This window comes from Sciurus carolinensis, chromosome 17 (assembly GCF_902686445.1).
Source record: "Sciurus carolinensis chromosome 17, mSciCar1.2, whole genome shotgun sequence".
Classification (NCBI taxonomy): Eukaryota; Metazoa; Chordata; class Mammalia; order Rodentia; family Sciuridae; genus Sciurus; species Sciurus carolinensis.
Genome location: NC_062229.1, coordinates 31,854,476 through 31,875,759, shown reverse-complemented (window position 1 = coordinate 31,875,759; position 21,284 = coordinate 31,854,476). Strand labels below are relative to the sequence as shown.

General features: G+C 46.9%; 1 protein-coding gene across 1 annotated transcript in view; it reads left to right on the top strand.

Moving 5' to 3' along the window:
- Positions 1-8,941: 8,941 nt before the first annotated feature.
- The window catches only part of Itga9 (integrin subunit alpha 9), a 322,636-nt gene continuing 310,293 nt past the window's right edge, over positions 8,942-21,284 (top strand). Inside the window, exon 1 of the mRNA XM_047531489.1 lies at positions 8,942-9,433. Coding sequence (XP_047387445.1) covers positions 9,249-9,433 — 185 coding nt within the window. The 5' untranslated portion in view covers positions 8,942-9,248. The remainder of the gene's footprint in view (positions 9,434-21,284) is intronic.

The window sequence follows — 21,284 nt, the reverse complement described above, 5'->3', positions numbered from 1 at the left end:
TGAATGGTTTATCTCGTGTTTATCTTCACAGCTGACCTCTTTGTGTGACTGCTGGTTTACAAATAGGGCAACTGAGACCTGTGAGGCTAAATAACTTCTCAAGGTCACATACCCATTGCTATGAACTGAAAATTTTATTCCCTCAAAATTCATCTGTTGAAGCCGTAACCTCCAGGGTGGCTGTATTTGGAGTAAGAAAGAGGGACTAAGTTCATAAGGGTGGGGTCCTGATCTGGTAGGATGAGTGTCCTCATGTGAGCTCACTGGAGTGCTTTCTCCCCGTGCCCCATGCAAGCCCAAAGAAGAGGTCACCTGACACACAGCAGGTGGTCATCTGCAACACAAAGGAGAGCCCTCACCAGACAGTCCTGCTGGCACTGGGACCTCATACTGCCAGCCTCCAGAACTAGGAGGAAAATTATTTCTGTTGTTCATGCCGCCCAGTCTGTAGTAGTGTGCTATGGCAGCCTGAGCCAGCCGATACTCCTGACAAGTCACCACACTGGGATAATAAGCACCAGAGTCCTCACTCATCATGCTCAATGGCCTCCTAGAAATATAGATGCTCCTCATCAACATTGGGGTTACATCCCTCCAAAACCCACTGTAAGGTGAAAACGTCTTAAGTGGAGAATGCATTTAATGTACCCAACCTACCAAGCATTGTAACTTAACCTACCTTCAACACGCTTGGAACACTTACAGGAGTCTGCGCTTGGGCAAAATCATCTAGCAGAAAGCCTATTTTCTAATAAAGTGTTGAATATCTCATGTAATTTATTGAACACTGAGTGGAATGTTGGTCTGTGTTTGCTTGCGTACCATCATGGAGTCGAAAAATCCTAAGTGGGCACTGACTGAATCATCATTTTATGATTTCATATCTCGACAAGGCTAGTGTTAATATTTAAATTGAGGTGAGAAATGTTTTCAAAACTTGGCATTATGGTGTACGGGGTCTATTCTAACATCAATGGTTGTTACTTAAAGCAGGTTTGCTAAATTTAGATTTCTGGAAAAAAAAGTTTCAAGCATGCAAACAGGTTGGAAATATTGCACCCAATAATCACAGTTGGACTTTTGGCTCATGGAAGACTTCAGTGGAAAAGTATTTGCTTAAATCTCTGCCTGCTATTATAGTTGAAGGTTTGGCGATAGTATTTGCCCTTCCCCTGAACTTTTTGGATTTCAAAACCATGTGTGGTATCGTCAGCCTTATGTATAAAAAGTAAGATCAAGCAACTTTTGAAGAATCGACAATCAAGTATTTCACTTAGCTCAGTGTCCATCACTGAGAGAATGAGTATCTGGTATGCCAATAACCTGAACCCTTTTTATTTTTCTCTCCCTCCCTTGAAAATACTGCAAGGAGCTATTTGGCTATTGACCACTTTTCTTCCACATGTTGGCTGGTCTCCTCCTCAGTTCTGTTGGCAAAGTCCCTTCACAGGAAGTGAGTGTCAGCCCCTCCACAGAGGCCAGGGTTGCAGGGCTCGGCTGTCAGTAGATGGATAATGGTGGCTGCCTTGGCTTTGCTTCTTTTCCTTGTCCTGTGAGGGTCAAGTTTCCTTTTCATTTGCAGAGTAGATGGTTTTGTGTGTACTGTTTCTGATCCGCTTCCCTTTTTCTTACAGGCTTTCATTTTGATTACAGACTTGGACTTTATGGAGGTAGCATCTTCTACATCCACTGCAAGCTAACTGTTGACAATCAAGAGATATGGAAGGATAGGTGATAGATTGAGAATAGACAGATAGACAAGCAAAAAGAGCCCATAATCTCAACTCTAACCCTTATTAACATTTGAGATAAACTTCTAGATGTTCTTTTAAGTGCACATATGCATATAGATGCATGAAAATTTACATGCATCAGATCATACTGGGCATGTTAAGGAACCTGAGTCTACTTTGCATATGCTGTAGGTTTCATTCCTTATAGGCATATGAAGATGATTGTTATCCTTTTGCAACAGGTTCACGTGAGGTGTTGATTGAACTAAATAATGAATACAATATAACCTGACTTTTGCATTCTTAAGAATTCAGTTGAAAGGTTCTTTAAGGTTAGCACCAGAGAACACCTGACTTGGCATGAGATCCCATGTGCCCCAAGAGCAAGAGGATGAACTGACTTTATGGGACTTTACTCTTTAGAGAGACAGGAACTACAAAGAGGTTAGTTTTGTGAGGTGTGAAGTGTTCATGAAGATGCCTGACCTGATCTTCAAATTCCAGAGCCCCACATTTACTCTGGCTCCTCTATGCATTTGAAGTAACAGAAAGCAGGCTAAAAAACACGATTAGGTCATCCAGTGACCTAAGAGTTAGTGAGGTTTTCTTTTGGCATTATGGCAGAATAAATGCCCAAATATCTGGAACTCTTTCTTGGTACAAAACGCCTAAAGTTGCTGAGTTAAATATGAAAATAAAAAATTTGTGTAGGAAGCAAATATTCAGAGTCCATATGTAATGAAAAAAATTCTAATTTAGAAGAAATAGTAAATGCCGAAGTCAGCATTAGCCTCAGGTATATCTAGATTTAAGTGGATCTCATACATGCAGGGGATAGCAGACAAAGCAAGGGACCCAAGCCTGGGGGTAGTCAGTTTGGAGAACCCAAGTCAAACTGACCCCTATTAGTAGGTAAACTAGTATAACATCCCCCGCCAAGAAAGATGGTCAGAAGTCTTTCCTGTTTTGGCCTTCACTCTTGGTGGAATGAAAAAAAAAAAAAAAAAAAAAAAAAGGAAAATGTAGCTCTTGAGAATGTTAAACCATGGCCTGTGTCATGACATGTGTTTAGAGAAAAAAAAAAAAAAAAAAAATCAAAACCAGACCGTTATGTTACAGTGGTGGCAAATCAGCAATGCCCGGGGCAATTGGCAGAGAAAACACAAATCATTTGTGGCTGAACATATTCTAAACAAAGATAAAATTCCAATGAACACGAACTCACAGCCAAGATTACAAAATATACAAGGAAACAAGCCACCATGAGAGAGAATAAGCAGAAACTACAAGCTGGAGAAGGACATGTGCAGACATTTGAAGGATCAGAAACAGTGAGTTTATTTAAAGACATGCAGGAACATGTTGAAAGTATGATTAAGGAGCAGGAGACTATCAAAGTTGACAGGGCAGTTTTCGAAGGAAGGACAGCAGGGCAGGGGATGTAGCTCAGTAATAGAACAAATGCATAGCACACAAAAGGCACTGGGTTCAATCCCCAGCACTGCACCACAAAAAGGAAGAGAGAGATAGAGATTGAGATAGATAGATAGAAGAACCACATAGAATTTTTCGATTAAAAAATGTAATCATGAGGGCTGGGTATATAGCTCAGTGGTAGATTTCTTGCCTAGCAGGTGCAAGTTCCTGGGCTCAATCCCCAGCACCCCTGAAAGTGTATACATATATATAGGTATATATATATATATATATGTATATATATATATATATAAATAATTTTAAAATATATTATATATATATAGAGAGAGAATATATTAAAAATATTTTTTTTTTTTTGGAGTGCTGGGGATCGAACCCAGGGCCTTGTGCTTACAAGGGCAAGCTCTCTACCGACTGAGCTATCTCCCCAGCCCCCCAAAATAAATTTTTATATAAATATATTTTTATATAAATTCCAAGAACTGGTTAAACAGATTACACATAGCTGAAGAGAGAATTAGTGAAATTGAAAATAAAACCAAAGAAATTACTCAGAATGGAAACAAAATAGGCAAAACCTGGAGAGAAGATCGAAGGTTTAAGTATGTGGGTGATAGAGCAAGAAGGCCTACGAATTTACCAAATTAGTGTTCCAGAAAGAGAGAATAGAGAGAACTTGGAGAGGCAGTATTCGAACAAGTAAGAGCTGACAGTGTCCTGGAATTGAGGAAAGGTGCCAATCCTTGAAGTCACGGAATTCTAAGTAGAGTAAAAGAATTGGTGAGAAATGTACAATATCCTTCCTTGGCATGAATTTCTGGATATCTCATAATGTAACTAAAATATTCCCATAACCATCACCTTCTCAGTGACTTCTTCTATTTTAAATGGACACTCCTACCTCTACTCCCTCTTCTCAGTTTTCTTTTTTCCCATGACATTTAGTACCATCTGACATCCTTTCCATAATCACTTATTTATTGTTTATCACCCTCCAATAGAAAGTAAGCTTGATGAGAGAAAATGTATTTTTTAGTGTTCTGCTCATTCCTTAATTCCCAGAGCTTGGAGCAGTATCTAACACATAGTAGGCACCCAGGAAGCATTTGGAAAAAAAAAATTAATGAAGAATAGCTAACATTCACAAAGATTTTCTTGTGTACTACTCATTGTGCTGTGGTCCCTATGCATTCTTTGATCCAGTCATCATAGAAAACTTACCAGGTTATTACTGTTCATATCTGTCTATCACCTTGGGTTTTTCTGTCTCTATTTTTACCACGTATAAAGTGGGAACAGTGGTTGGATGAGAAAATTTACAATTATGAAAGACAAAAAACTCTGGGAATTGAAAATTTTTCCAAAATAATTTGATAGCCAAACCTTACTCAGGTTTATGTGGTATCCATTTCCAATTGGTTCTATAACAAGTTTCCAGAAACCTGGAGCTTAACACAACACAAATATTTTATCTTACAATTTGGAAAATCAGGGGTCTTCTGGAAGCTGCACTCCTTCTGGAATCCATTTCCTTGCCTCTCCTGGCCTCAAGAGACACTGTTTTTTGGCCATTGACATCATTCTGACCACTGCTCCTGCCATTTTATCTTCTTGGACCCTGACACTCCTTGATCTTACAAGGACTCTTGTGATTACATTGGGCCCACCTGGATTATCCAGGACAATTTCTCCATCTCAAGATGCTGAACATAGTTAGATCTGCAGTCTCTTGCCATGTAAGTTCAAGGATACCTGGTTTTGGAGACACGATATAAACATCTTTGCAGGCAAGGGGCATTCTGCCCATTGCAAGTGTGAATGCTCACATATTTTTGTTTTTTGGGCCAAGTATGTAATACACGGTGGGTATACTGTACTATTTTCTTTTTGGGGGGTGGATACTGGGAATTAAACTCCGGGGCACTTGACCACTGAGCCACATCCCCAGCCCTATTTTGTATTTTATTTAGAGACAGGGTCTCACTGAGTTGCTTAGCACCTTGCATTTGCTGAGGTTGGCTTTGAACTCACAATCCTCCTGCCTCAGCCTCCCGAACCGCTGGGATTATAGGCATGCGCCACTGCATCTGGTTCTGTATTATTTTTCTAAACTCTGAAAAAAAAATATGAGTTCAGAAACATATCTGGCCCCAAGAGTTTGGAACTTGGATTCTGTGTTTATGCTTCCACATTGCAGGTTCCATGGTAACTGAGATCAAATCAGCCTGTGCCCTCCTAACTGGACCACTGTGAGGTTTAGCTGAGATCAGACAATCTATAAAGTGTCCTGTGCACTGTCAGACACACAGCATAGGTGCTGGCCTTGCAGCTGGCAGCCTGGTCAGCTTTCCACAGCATCCGCCCTGTTTCTGTGGTTGCACGTGTGGTCTCTACAAACCAGCTTCCCCTCACCACTGATAAGTGTCTAGACCTCCACTTAGGGCTCTGCTGGGGAACACTGATGGGGAGCCAAGGCTGATGTTGGAGAGTCATGTTTGGAGCTCTATCAAGCAGGAATGAGTTTCTCCTTGGAGGGCAGGGGAAGGACACTCCCAGAGAACAGGACCCAAGCGACAGTGTCTGGTAATACTCTATGGCCTTCTCAATGGAGACAACTGTTATTTTCTGTTGTAATTTAAGGCTTTTGTAATGAAAAATTATTTTCTAAACCTGAAGGTTACTGAGTCAATCAGCTTATATTAAGAGCCTTAGATTTCCTAACTTTTGACCTAGTAGTTTAGTGTTTAGGAAATAAAGCAGAGAAAAATCTATAAATTTATAAGTGAGGGGGGAAAAAAGAGAAAAAAAAAAGAAAGAGAAAGAAAGAAAGGATAAAAAACAGGCCAATTAATCTTAAGATTTATTTCAAGGCTTATGAGAAACCAATTGTTTCCATCCCCCGTCATTTCGATATTCCTTTCTGTTCTGGGGTGGGGAGGGAACTCCCGATTCAAAACCATTATTTTTGCCTTGTTGTGGTAATGATGCTCTCAACAGCCTTCATCACCACGGAAGTCAAGTGTGTTTAGGGAAACCGAAGGCTAGTGATAGGTGAGTCAAGAGTGCATGCTGCTTAGTGTGTGTCCACTGAGGTTAACAGAAAAACTTCAAATCAGTTTTTTCTTTTCTTTTTTTTTTGGAGGGGGGGACTATGAATTGAACCTAGGGGTGCTTAACCACTGAGCCACATACCCAGTCATTTTTACTTAATTTTTTAAAATGTTGAGACAGGGTCTTGCTCAGTTGCCGCGGCTGGCTTTGAACTTGGCAATCCTCCTGCCTTAAACTCCTTTGCTGCTGGGATTACAAGCATGCACCACCATGTCAGTTTCAGGTTAGTTCTTTATTCTCATAAAGGAAAGGAGAGACTTGAGTAGTCAGTTCAATGAGAAAATTGGATAAGAACCGAATGAGAGGTGATAGTTTTCAGAAGGCACAGTCCCAGGAAGCAAATCTTCATTTTATATGGGCAGGTTTGAAATAGAATGGCTCTCTGCCCTCTTGCCAGTCATCCTGTAGACAGAAAAGCTTATTCTGGCAACTAGGATATTGAGCTTACTCCTGATGTCAGATTATATGAATAACTAATAAATGTTCAGAGTTTTACAGTTAAAAATTGCTGCCCCAAGCAGCCCTTCAATAGGTTTATGTTTATTAGCCTCCCTGTTTCATTGACTCACACAACTGGTCAGATGTGGGATTTAAGTCCTCTTCATTGGATGCCAAATCCTGTGACTTTCCTACAGCATCACCATGCCATATGTTTAGGACCACAATGCAGGATTCAGAATCTCTTTCCTGTAGAACAGTGTTTCCTAAACCTGATTACTTAGTAAATCTCCAGAGAGGAGTGTGAAATATAGATTCCCTGGTCTTGTCCCTAAAAATTGACTCCGTGGTACTTATGAATCTGTATTTTTTAACTGGTTTCTTGGGAGTCCAATACACAGTCAGGTTTGGGAACTGTAGTTTTGTGAAGTCAAAGACTAGTGCTACACTTTATACTTGATATCCTCTTTTAGAGTTTAGTTTATTAAGATGGAAATCAGTGTGTTCGAGGTCAGTGGTTCCTAACCTTTTAAAAACTACCTTATCATTTAATAAGCTATTGAAATCTATGCATCCTTTTCCTTAAGAAACACACACATACACTTTTACATAGAAGGGGGGTGCACTAGTTTTCCATTGCTGCTATAACAAATTATCACAAAACAGGGTGGTGATGTACACCTGTAATTCCAGCTACTCCAGAGGTAGAGGCAGTAAGATTGCAAGTTTGAGGCCAGCCACAGCAACTTAGCAAGACCCTGTCTTAAAATAAAAAAAAAAAAAATAAAAATGATGGGAGGTAGCTCAGTGATAGAGCACCCCTGAGTTCAATCCCCAGTATAATAACAACAAAAATCACAAACACACTGGCTTAAAACAACAAAATGCATCTTATATTTCTGGAGGTCAGAACAGAACCTGGTTCTCATTGGACTGAACTCAAGGGGTCTCAGGGCTGTTTCTTTCTGAAGCTCTAGGGCAGCTTCAGAAGGCCATTACCTTGCCTTTTCAGGCTTCTAGAGTTGCCTGCATTCTTTGGCCTGTGGATTCCTTCCTTCCTCTTCAAAGACAGCAACAGTATCATCTCCTTGCCCCTTTCCCATCCTCACATCTCAGACTCCAGCTAGGAATGATTCCCAGCTTTTAAGATTACATTAGTCCCACCCAGAAAATCCAGGGACATCTCCCCATCTCAAGGTCCTTGTACTAATCTACTTTTAGTCACTATGGGGAAATGCTCGCTATAGATACTGATAAAGAAAAAGATCAGAGTGTGTGATTAGCACGAGTGAGGCCCTAGGTTCAGTTACCAGATGCCTTGTCCCCCCCACCCCCTAAAAAAGCAGAGCATAGGTAGGGAAAGCATAGCAGTGTGGCAAAACCTCCCAAGGAGGAAAGTCAGTTCAGATTTGAGTAAATTCATAGGGACAGAAGGTAGAATGATGTTTGCCAGGGACTGGGAGGAAGGAGGAGTGAGAAGGGGTTTTTGTTTGTTGCGGTTTCTGTTAGTGCTGGGGATCAAGCTCAGGGGCTCTTGCACGCTAAGGAAAGCATACTATCTGTGAACCCCCGTCCCCCGCCCAAGGAGTTATTGTTTAATGGGTGGTTTGTTTTGCAAAATGAAAAAGCGTTCTGGTGCTCTGGTTGCACAACAACTGGTTAAGATGATAAACTTAATGTTTGTTCTACCCTAATCACACACGCACATGCGAGTGCACACAGGTTGCAAGACCCCCCTGGCTTCTGATTCCGCCCATCTGGATTGGGACCTGTGGATTTGCATTTCTGACAAATTCCCTCCCAGGTGAGGTCGGTGCTGCCCGTCCAGAGACCACGTTTCGGGACTTAGGAGACCAAGTTCGTGGAACCGGCAGCAGTGCTTTGCTGGTGTCCACGTGGCTAATTATTGTGATTAACAACACCGCGCGTTCTTTGAGCGCTTGTTTTGTACACGTTTTCTCACAGCTGAATGAAGGAGCAGCTGATGGGTAGGGCTAAAACATACCCCCGTTCTTGATGCGGGTTGCTTTGGTCCTTGGTGTGAGTGTGAGACTGAGAAAGGAGGAAAGAAAAAAACAGACCCAGCAGGGGCGCGGAGAGTGATGGGTCGCCTAGGAGATCCCAAGCACACTGGACGCCCCGGGGCGTCCCGCGACTAACTCCCTGACAGGGCAGTGCGCAGGGGACTCGCGACCCGCAGGGGGCACTGGCGCGCCATCCTGCCGCGGGCTGTCCGGGCCGCCCACCCCGCGGGCGCGCCTCTCTGCAGACCAGCGCCGCCCGGCCCGGGACCCGCTCTCTCCCAGCGCGCAGGCTTCTCAGCCGGACTGCGGACGCCGCCCGCTCGCGGCCTCCCGGGTGCTTGCTTTCATCGCCCGCTCAAGCCACCGTCCCGGTGCCGGCCCGGCGCCCGCATCCCGCCGGTGTCCGAGCGCAGAACTCGGGCCCCCAGGAGCCTCCTGGCCGTCGGCGGCTCGCGCGCTGGACGCCCTGCTCTCGGGCAGAGGGGAGGGCGGCGGCCGGCTGGGGATGGGCAGCTCGGCGGCGCGGAGGGGCGCCGGGGGGCTCCGCGCGCTGCTCCTGACGCTGGTTGCCGCCGGGGTCCCCGCGGGCGCTTACAACCTCGACCCGCAGCGCCCGGTGCGCTTCCAGGGCCCCGCCGGCTCCTTCTTTGGCTACGCGGTGCTGGAGCATTTCCACGACAACACGCGCTGGTGAGTGCCTCCCCGACCCCGGCCCGGCCAGCCCTGGGACCAGCCACCGTGGCCGCCTTTCCGGCCTCTTCCACGCCGCGGTCCCCAGGGGGCGATTTAAATGTCTCCGCTGCGCGCGGCTCAGCGACCGGGAGAAGGCGGGAGGAGGCAGGACGCCGGGTCCCAGCCCCGTTGACGTCCGGGCCGGCGCCCAAGGCGGAGGGGGCCGGCCCGGCGTTTCCCTAGGGGTCCCAGCGTGCCGAGTGCTGGGGGGAACTTTTCCAGTTTCCAGGCTCGGCTTCGCCCTCTCAATCACATTGTAACAGCCTGTCTGCCTCTGAGGGACCGAGCACCCCGAACCCCAGGAGACCTCAGGGCAACTCTTGGGGAGGGTTAAGTCTATCCAGCGCCGCTGCACGCAGGAAAGGCAGTACCCAGAGATGTGAGAGGAATGGGCTATGAGTGTGTGTGGTGGGGCGGGGGGCAGAGGGGCCTTCCAGGAAAGGCACAGTGGACTCAGAGGCCCCCTCTGCGGAAGCGGATCTGAGAGGCTCGGGGATGCAGGGAAGGATAAGGGAGGAACCCTAAGTGACAAAACTTGTGTGGCTTGGGGAATCATCTCATGTACCACCTGAGACAAACGCCAGCATGCGTCTTGGGAGAGGAACTTAGGTTTTGTAGAGGCCAGAGAGTCCAGTTGCACGCACCCCGCCCCCCCCCCCCCCCAAGAGGTGTGGGAGCTCTCATTAGGCACCATCAGCTGTGTTAGCAGAGTTTCAGTGCCCAGCCCCATTGGACTAGCACTACAGAGACTGGTGCCCTCTTTGGCTACTTCCTCTGAACCAGAGGGAATAAAACAGCTACTCCATGGTTACTTTTCCGTCAGAGAGAGGCCATGAGTAGCTCCTCCCTCTTCCTCTTTTCAGGATAATGCTTCCATGTGGGTCCAGGTGACAGCTTTTGAAGCAGAGGTGGATGATTGTACATTGGGTCATCAGTGTGAGCATCCTCAGGGGTGGCAGATAGAGATCAGTGCTGCTTGTGGACTCACATATACTGGAGAGTCACTGCTCTGACTTGAACAGAGGCTGATGGAAAAGGGTGGTGTGTGGATGGTGGTCCTTATTCCTTCCTGCAAGAGGGAACTCTGACCCACCAGCTCTTTAACAATCATGCTGTTTAGGAGAGCTGCCTCTAAGAACACCAGTTTTCAAAGTTCATGTGTAGTGCTTGTCTGATTCTACCCCATCGCTTCCGACGTTTATTCTAGTGGCTGAGTTTAAGACCAAACTGTTTCTTCCTGCACTTGCCAAATCCCGCTTTTCAAACAAAGCAGACTGAATGCCTTTCCTATGTTCTCCAGACTCCAGGTCTACTGTGGGCTTTGGATGTGGTACAGTCACAATCTTGGTAGAAGCAGTTGAAGAACACATCCCAGAAACCCACACTGGGCTCCCAGACTCTGTGACCTTGGCACTGGGCATGTGGAAGAGCTGTCAAAAATAGCAGGACTGCTTTGGGTAGGGGCTGCTGAGGAAGGACAGGCATCTGAGTGAACCAGAGCACTGGGTGCAGTCTGCAGGTGTGGCTGCCTGGTGTGCCCTGCAACTCTTTCGTGGCCAGAGGGAGAGGTGCCAGGCTCCTATCATCTGGATTTGCGTGAGCCCATTGGTCAAGGCCTCCCTTGACCAGGTGGGAACAGACCTGACAGAGAAAATGTGCTCAGATTGATTTAAAAAAAAAAAAAAAAAAAGAGGAAAACTGTGTGTTGCGAATACATTTGGCAAGTGCGGGAAAAGATAGTCTAGCTTTAAACTTGGCACCCAGGGTAGATGGTAGGGAGGAAATGGAGGTAAAGTTGGGGCCTGGCCTCGTAGCCAGCAGAGGGACTGCTTTTTCTGGGGTCTATGGGAACCATTGCTAGTCTCTAGTGGCCTTACCTGGTCTGATGCTAAGCCAGCTGCTCTTTGTGTTGGAGCGCTGGTCCCTGTAGCTTCTCGGATACCCGCTGCACTATAATGAAATCTTTTTGAAGCACGTCATCCCCCCAACATTGCCTTAATTATTTTTAGTTTTTGTCTTTCTCTTTCATTTCCATTCTTTTGCTGCTTTTGTCAAATATTATCCTCCCGGTCCTTTTCCATTCTTTGTCCTTACTCTTGTCTTCATCTTAGACTTTGGACATATTTTGTGCTGATCATGCTACCTGGTCTGGGTGCTGTGGCCTTTGAAGCAAGAGTCTTCCAACATCTTTGCTCTTTTTCTTTTCCCTAGAGGCTAATGAAACTTGGACCTTTCACCTGCACAGGCCCCTACCAAGGTCACATGCCTCATTTTATTATAATTTTGCAGGACTTTTCTTAAAGGTAGTCACCCTAAATGTATAAGATTCAGGTCCTGTGAAGTCTGCATCTACCCTAAGTCTCTAATCTTTAATCTTGGTTGACTAGGTGATTGATTGATGGTCTTTTACTACAGGGAAATTCTTGAACCCTGGCTCTTCCAATTCCACTTCAGGGGCATGTAGGTTGTTTCTAATTATTCACAATTAAGAGCAGGGGTAAACATCCTTATGACTAAATCCTTGCGGACATCCTTAATTATTTCCTTCAAATCAATCCCTGGGCTTAGAATTGCTGTGTCAGAGAGGATGGAGGTTTTAAGGCATTCTCTATTGAATTACCGAAGTGCCAGTGAAGCGCAAGTGTGTACTTTAGGAACATGTGTTAATGTATTCAAGCACTGGGGTTTTGGAGTAGTTCAGCAAAAGGCTGCTGTCGTGCCATGGAAGAGCTGGGAAATATGATCACAAGTCTGTGAGGAAGGTAAGCAATTTAGACATGAAAAAGAAAATAGTGTGTTGAAACTTTGAAAGGAAACCATGACAAATGTTAATTAACCCCTGTATCTTGAGGCTAACTTCAAATTTGCAATCCTCGTGCCTCAGCCTCCTGAGTCACTGGGATTGCAGGTATGTGCCATCACATCTGGCTGGAAGAAATTACTCCTTGACTTCTTAACTGGATCTCTAGTGCTTTACCATGCTTACTTCATGCTAATTACTCATTTTACAGGTGAAAGGATGTATTGGATTTAGGGTAGGGAATGTGCTAGAAGGGACTTGGAAAACCCAGACACTGGTTAGCACCATTGAGGGTTCCCCTGTTGTGTGTGTTGGCTTTCTGTTCCTGTAACAAACACCTGAGATAGTTACAAAGAGAAAAGGTGTATTTCAACTCAGTTTGGGAGGTTTCTGTTCACAGCCAGTTGACCCTATTGCTCTTTGGCCTGCGGTGGGTCCATTCATCATAATGGGAGCACGTGGAGGAGCAAAGCTCATAGCCATGGAGCAAAAAAGAGGGGATGGGGCTGGGTACATTCTTTCCAGGGCACACCCTTTGCAATCTCATACAAGCCTCCACCTCTTCAAGTTTCCACCACCTCCCAATAGTGCCAAGGTGCAGACTAAGTCTTTAACAAATAGGTCAGTGTGGGACGTTCTAGATTGAATCTTTAGCACATTTTTAGATACCCCACATCCCCAGTGTACTATCACAGAGCATGTGGATGTATGGTCAGTAGGATGTGTGTATTAATCCTGTAATAGCATTTTTACCAATTTTTTGCAAACAAATTGTCACCAGCGGGTCCTAGGTGCCTAGGTAAAGCATGGAGATAATCTTGATTTTCTGAGCCTTGGTACTGAATCTGCCTCCTGTGGCCATATCCCACTGAGAACAGAGCCCCACACCCATCATCTCTTCAAAGTGCTCATTTGATGGTCCTTCTGTCCCCATGCCCTAAGCCCCGAGAATCGGACCAGAATAACCTGATGACACTCATCTCCTTTGGAGGCAAACATGCAATTGACTCAATTTCCTTTTTTCTAATGATACCTAGAGCACATCTGCTCACCCAGAGGTGGTCTCTCTCCCCCTCCTTCCCCCTGCCATCTTCTGGCATCCTTTGAACAACAACAGTAGGTGCCAGGGAACATGGACAAAGCTGATTTCTGTCCCATTCCCTGGTGGTTCCTCAGCTGCAGAGCCGACAGCTGTAACACTCCGTGATATAAATAAATGTGGCCCGGTTGGCGTGCATCCCCTGCCCCAGACGCCCTAGAGTAGTTGGGTGTACTGGCTTCCTTTCTGGAGACGTGCTTCCTGCCCACTCTCCTGGGACACGTCAAGTCGGCTGCTCTCAGGCACCGAGCAAGTGCTCGGAAATGGAAGGCGCACTTGACTTTTTGCTTTGAGAAGATTGTCAGAGTATTGTTCAGTGAAGAATAGGCAGCCATTCAGAGTCGAGGAGAATGTATCCTTGATTTGCATTCAGGTTGAGGCTAAAAAAGAGCAAACTGGATAGTTCTGGGGAGCTGCCCAGTGTGGTCGCCTCTAGCCAGATGTCTTGCTATTTCAATTGAAATGAATTAAAGCTCAATTCAGTTCCTCAGTTGTGTTAGCCACATTAGTAGCCACATGTGGCTACTGGCTACTGTCTTGGACAGCCACAGAGGGTATTTTCATTGCAGAAGGTTCTGCTGGACAGTGTGGGTTTTAGAGCAATGACTTCAGTCAGAAAGGGCTAGACGAGGATGGAAAGATTTTAAATGAAAAATTAACCATTGGCATATTTGAGTATTAAACCCTAAACAGAGGTGCTTAAATCTGAAAATCATGGGCAGATGAATAGATTCTTTTCATTCATCAGACACTGGAGTGCCTGTTCTGGGCTGAGGGGTGGGGATTGAGGAATGAAAAAAGTCCACCTGAAATTGGGTAGATGAGAAAATTGTGGGGTTCTTGTCTTGTGTGTCAGGCAAAATTTAAGGTATGTAATAGGCTTCAGTTGTGGGGAGGTTGGTTCTTGGACAACCCAGGTGGCTCTGAGGGTGTAGGAGAGACTTATGTGAAGGAGAAAGAGGTAGAAGTGGGGGGTCCTGGAGCTGTGGGCTCCACAGCCCCTGCCTTGTAATTGTTGTGAAGAAACACCTGGAAGTGCTGGTGGCGACCCTGCCTTCTTGTAACTTCCCTGGGGGTGTGTTCTCTGACTTCCCCTGTCCCAGGCTGGCTCCTGGGGGAAGGTGTAGTTACACTTCTTTAGCTGGATTTCTGGAAAATGGCATTCTCTGACCTTGTCCCTAGTCCTCACTCACCCCTCATAGCCTGCTTTCTCAAGCTCTTGGGAAGGGACCGCACATGTGTGGGCTGTGGTCTAAGGGAACCTAGAAGGCTGCTTCTCCGGCTTCTGGGGTGTTCCCCTGGCGATGCTGCAAAGTGGCGAGGGTGCTGTTTCCTGAGCTGGTGCTGAAGGCGGCAGGCAGAGCCTTGCAGGGTGAGCAGACAGCTGCCTCCAACCAGTCTCTAACGGCCCGGTGTGAGGGTGTGAAGGGCCGGGTCCCCGCCAGTCCTGATTCCCTGTGGACATGCTGCTGTTCAGGAAATGGTCTCCTTCTGATAACTTCTGTTATGACTTGTCTGGGGAAAATGTTTTTGCATTTATTAAAAGCAGCCACAGTGTTCTCTGAATTAATTTACTTAGGAGGGAATCACTTGTAACTTTAAAAATCAAAAATGATTTCCATCAGATGGCATTTTCTGGGCAGCTCGACGGGGTCAGATGCTCCCGCAGGCATCGTGTTCTTTAGCTGAATGCTTGACGAGCTGGCGTGTGGTTTCCAGTTTGCCAGTTAGGGAGCTGAGGCTTAGAGTTGTACCCCATCCTGAGAGATCACGGTAGTTGTTGGGGACTTGGTGTCAGTTTGCATCAAGAAGCAGATGATGATGGGGGTACAGGAGAATTGAGGGGTGATATGACTGGGAAAGAGATAAACGGGGTGAAGCAGAGCGCCTCAGGTTCTGATGTGGATCTGATAAGTCAGTTAACCCCGGGGGGACCACTGGGCAGAAATAGTGGTGATCTGCCATGACCAGTCATAGGCCAGGGCTGTCTGGGAGGAGCGGGTCCTCAGCTTGACCTCTGCAAAGAATAGGAAAGGTTTGGCCGACTGTCCCCTATCGCCCCTGGCTGCTGATAGGCAGGAGGTGATGCATGCCTCCAGGCTGCCCTGGAGCCCTCTCATGCAGGAGTCACCTTAGGAAGCTGGGACACCTGCTCCCGGGTCTGTCCTTGTAGCTGGGGTCATCCGTCTGCGCTCATACCACTCTGGTTGGTGTGGGAAGTGTTAGGCTTGATGGCAGGGCCTTGGAACTGATCCAGATACGGAATCCGGAGCATCTATGCTCCAGGTGACTCTGAGGGTGTAGCTTTCTGACATCAGAAGCCTCAGGTGAGGATTTCTGAGGCCAGGACTCTACCTCATGGTGAGCCATCAAATTCTCTGAACTGCAAATCCTTTTAGCCAAGTGGATTTGGCAACCAACCAATGCAGAATAAACTGTTTTATCCCTACCTTCCTTTTTGCCAGAGGCAGTCTTAGGAAGCTAAAGTGAGTCCAAGACTGGGAAAAATCTAGAGTCTTTGGAACCACAGACTTAGTCCCCAATGTCTGCCCTTTTAGGTGAGCAAAAGGGACTTCGTTTGTGCGATCAAATTGACAACAGTAACAGGTAGGAGAGGCGGCCTCCTGGCTGGCCTTGAACATGAGAAGGGGTGAACTGAGATGGAAGTTGGTTTCCTGGGTTTTCTGGTGTTCAGATATTTGGGATTATAAATCCTCCTCCCTCACATACTGTCAGCCATTGGAGTAGCCCATTTGCCTTCCAGACTGAGTTTCCTAAGTAGGTGGTAGGAACCAGGAGAATCAGTGTGGGTGTGGGGTGGGGACAAAGCAGCCCAGGGAGGTTAGGTGAATCCATGGAATGTTTTGGAATGCCTCATCTTTCTGAGAATACTTGTTTTAATGCCAGACAGACATTCAATCAGACTTGTGGGATTGTAAGTCCTAGAATTGGACATGCCTCTTTCTTCTCTGGTCTTGCAGAGCCCGGGAGCAGGTGGGAGGCCACCCCAGTCAGGGGTGCTCTGGCTCCACTCCCAGCTCCACATAAGTCTGGGAAATAGGTTTATGGTTCCAAGGTGAAGTAAAGGTGGTGATGAGGAAAAAAGAAATACATATATACCATAAAGGAAATGTAAAAGCCTTGCCAATGTCACTGAGGGGACTCTTCCTGTGCCTCTCTGCTCTTGCCCTGCTGGACATGGAACTCCACTATAACTATAACCGCGTTTTCCTGTGTAATCACACTCCTCTTCCTCCTCTTATTGACTCCAACCTACAGTTCCCACGGTAAAAATAGGTTCTGCCCGCCTTTTAGGAATGTGTCCACTGTGCCAGAGGCATTGTGCTCCGTCACCCTGGTGGAGTAGGGGCTACTGTTGAGGCACAGAGAGGCCAAGTCACTTGTCCAAGATTACCCAGAAAGGACATTTTGGGGGCTGTGATAGGAACCCAGCTCAATCTAATTTAATGTTTATCTGACTGTTTTCAGGGTCAGAGGTGTATCAAGCCCTTGTCCAAGAAATCAGAAAGAGCATTTTTGTTTCCCCTTGGCCTTGCAGATGAAAGACCCTAATCCACTCACCCTGGGGTGCATAGTCCCCCAAATGCTTGGCTGTCTACCATTTCTTTTTGGGCCTCACCGCTGCCCTGGGAGGGGACCATGCATTCATTGTCTTTGTCCAGAGATAGAGTGGGGGGCTGGGGGAACTTCTGAGGGCTAGTTGGTGGAGAGAAGCTGGTCCTCTCCTGGGTGTGACTCCAGGCACTCTCTTCAGGGCTCTTTCTACCACCCCACCCTGCTGTTGCATATCAGGGTCACTAGCAAAGCCTGTGCTCCTGGCTGGTGATGAGATTCCCTTGTGGGAGGGAAAGATCAGGTGAGGAGAGGAGCCATGGCAGTAGTTTTCAGCCTCAGGCATCCATAGTTGGTTTGGACTTGGGAGTCGCTGGTGGGTGATGGAGTTCCCATGGCCCAGTGCCGGCCCCCCCCCCCCCCCCCCGTACTGAGGATTGAACCCAGGGCCCTGTGCTTGTGAGGCAAGCACTCTACCAACTGAGCTATATCCCCAGCCCTGTATCTGCTTTTTGTTGTCACAGTTTTGCTGTGTAATAAACGACCCTAACACTAGCCACCATCTGTCAGCTGATGATTCTGTGGCTGGCAGCTCGGGCTGGGCTCAGCCGGGTATTTCTTCTGCTCTGAGCTGGGCTCCCTCTCACATCTGGTTCTGGGTTGACTGGTTGGCTGGGGTAGGAAGGCTTCAGCTAGGGTGTGTCATCTCTGCTCCCTATGCCTTCCCTTCTCTAGGTTCACCTGGGCTGGTACACAAGGTGTCTGGGCAGGGTGCTAAAAGGACAATCAGAAGCACAGATGGTCTCTTGAGGCCTAAGTCCAAAAACCGGACCGTGCCTCTGCTGCTATGTCCTGTTGACCATTGCAAGTTGCAGGGCTAGCCCACATCAGGAGAAACGGACTGCACCTCTTATTTTTTATTTTTAAATAAAAATAGATGGACATAATACCTTTATTTTTATGTGGTGCTGAGGATCGAACTAGGCAAGTGCTCTACTACTGAGCTACAACTTCAACCCCAGACTGCACTTCTTGATGGAAGAAGCTGCAGAGTTACATTGAGAACGGCAGGGACCCAGGACAGGTGGAGAACGGTGGCCATTTTTTCTAACGTTACTGGTGGTGAAATCATCCTTGACACCCCCAGATTTTTGTGGTGTAAATTGAGAGTCTGACTCAATTCCTGCCTAGCACATTAGCGACCACAGTTCTCAAGATCTGTGAGCTCCTGGGTAACTGCCAAGAGTTAAAGCCGGGACAGTGGGGACGTCAGGGTGCCCAGCTTTCTGATACTGCTTTGCCTGTTTTTATAAATATCCTCTTGCCCTAAACATCACGAGAATCCTTGGGTACATGTTTGTTTCTCTTGTTTTACAATAGAGAAAAACTAAGTCTGAGTGGTTAAGAAACTTGCTGGAGGTCACACAGCTTGCTAACGGTAGGGGCAGAATTTGGCCCTCATGTTGATCCCTGTGCATCTTACACGCCACCCTCAGGAACTGGCCCACAAAGCTTAGAATTCAGGTTGAACTATTAGTTTAAAGTCCTTAGAACTCCTAGAAAGCCCTCTGCTTAAATATCTGGAAACTCAGTTTCTTCAAATGGAGAAGCTTCTGAGACTTTCTGGTCACAGTTCCAATTGGTGAACACTGTTGCGTCATCTCTCTGGGAATGAAGGGCTCGGGTGGTCAGAGGTGGCTCTCTGGCACCAGCCTCCCTCTGCCCAAGCCTTGGCTGTTTGTGCCCAGTGAGGGATGTAGAGGGATTCCTGGGGTTTCCCTGTGGTGGACACACGGAGATTGAATTCTACTCATGTAACTGAAATGCGGGTCCCCAGGGGAACTTTGGCTTTGGGATCAAATGCATGAAAGCAAACCTAATGGGTTTTAAGTTTGTAATCCCCAGTTGCTGTCCTCGATCTAGCTGTAATTTTGCCCTGTGGAGTGGCCGCTGTGGCATTTGTGGGGAGGGAGGGAACCTTTAGACACTGTCACTTCCTGGCTTCCCCAGGGAGGCAGCTGTGGCTCAGTCCTTCTCTGCCACCTGCTCTCCAGGAAGCGTACCTCCAGATGACTCACAGGAGTGAGTGAGGCGTTCAGAGCAATTTGGGTGCTGGAATGGGACCTTCGCAGCCACTCAACCACACCTGGGGAAACTGAGGAAGCATTTTTGCTGGAAAAATAGGGCATTTGCTCTGCCAAACTGGGAGGGAGTTTGGGGGACTGAAAGGAGCATCCGTGGACACAGTCGCCCTGAGCTCAGGTCCCAGGTCTGTTGTGCAGCAGAGGTGTGGCCCGGTGTGTCTGAGTGGAATGCTCACAAGAAGCCACCGCTTAGGATTGACTTGAGTGGGAAATCGGACTCTCGGGAGTGAAACTGGTGCTGGCAGATGTACAGAGGGGCCCCCATTTCCAAGATGTTTGTGAATTAGTTCTGAAGAGGGGCTAAACCTCCAGTTAACACCATGTCGGCAATGCCAGTGGTTTGGAAAGGCAAGGTGACTGGAATCCATTTCTTGGGTCATTTGAGCTGGGGTTGGTGAGAGAGAAAGGTTTCTTTTCTGGCTCAAACCCTGGTCTGTCCTCTAATTTGATGGTGCTTTCAAATTCAAGTTCTGACCTTAGAGCTGCCCTCAGGGCCTCTCTTGGACTTTTCCGGGCATGGTCACGTTTGAGTGGCTGGCACCAGAGGGAGCATCGTGTCTCTGATGGTTCCCTTTTTCTCCCTTCTTGCTGGGTAGGATCAGGAGTGGGCCATACGCTCTGCTGCTGGGAGACATGCTGCAGCTTGGCAGCTGTGGGCTGGGACAGATCCAGGGACCACCTCTGGTCACCTGCTTCCCTGTCTGTGAAAGGGGGATAATATTAGTATGTCCCATTGGGTTGCTGTAGAGACTAAATTCAACACAGCCTTGCCCAGAACCCACATGCATGCCCTAAATGCCTGCTACCTACCAATCGCCCTAATTAGAAACCCAGAGCCCTAGGCTAATGAGAGGACTCCAAAATGTCTTTGAAGTTTGTGGTGTCTTTAACTGTGGGTGAGATAGGAGAACCTCGCTTCTCAAGGGCAGTCTACTGGCTCCAACTGAACCTGGTCATTTGTAATCAGTGTAAGTTGTGATACAGCACTTGTTAGACTACAGATGGCTTTAAGTGTACGTTCTGGTTTAGCCATTTGGGCTGGCCTGGGATTCTGCACTTCCATCAAGGGTCCCGTGTTCTCCACACTGCTGGTCTGAGGGTGGCACTTGAAGGATCCAATAGAAGTGAGGACCAGCTTGATGGTTTATTGACAGGAGCCTGTTGTTGGAGATGCGCAGGTGCTTTGATATGGTAACCGTACAGGGGAGAGACGTGTTGTCTTAGGTGAATCAGGGAAGATTTCGGGGGCATGTTGGAAGTGGTTGGAGCGATAACTGTAACTGAGGATGATGAGAAAAAGCAGATGGTTATCTTCAGTGGCTTGTCCTCAACTCTGAGCCATTGTAAGCTATCTCCTGGGAGCAGGCTGGCAAATAGCCAGTGGAATGAACTTGAGAAAAACCATGCTCGGCTGGAAGCAGTGGCACATGCCTGTAACCCCAGGGGCTCTGGAGTCTGAGGCAGGAGGATCACAAGTTCAAGGCCAGCCTAAGCAACTAAGTGAGGCTCTAAGTAACTTAGCAAGACCCTGTCTCAAAGAGGGCTGGGGATGTGGCCTCAGGGGTTGAGTGCCCCTGGGTCCAATCTCTGGACCAAAAAAATTCAAGTGGCTCAGGTAGAGCCAGCCACAGGGTTCTGTAAATGCTGGTATAAGCGCCGCCTCCGGTGTGCACCTGTGAGTGTCCTGCACGTGTGCGCACACATCTCTATGTCCAGCTTTATTTTCCATTGCCCAGAATTTGGGAAAAACCTCATCTGGGCAGCTGATTAGAAATTTTAACTAGAGGGACGACATCAGCATTTGTCAGCCATTGTTAGGACCATCAAGTACCTTGGGCTTAGAAAGAAATTATTCATCAAATCCCTTCTGTTAGATTAAAAATTTTAAAAATTATTTTTAATGCATTATAGTTATACATGAGGGTCATTTTGAAATAAATGTATACAACAGTTTTGTTTCATTCCCTGGTGAAAATCGCCTTCCCTTCCTTCCCTCCTTCCTCTCATCTCCTACCTCTATTAGTCTTCAATTTAAAAAAAAAAAAAAATTTGTAGTTGTAGATGGACAGAATGCCTTTATTTTTTTTTTAGGTGGTGCTAAGGATGGAACCCAGTGCCTCACACATGCTAGGAAAGTACTCTGCCACTGAGCTACAGCCCCAGCCCCTTCTATTTATTTTTAATTGATGCATT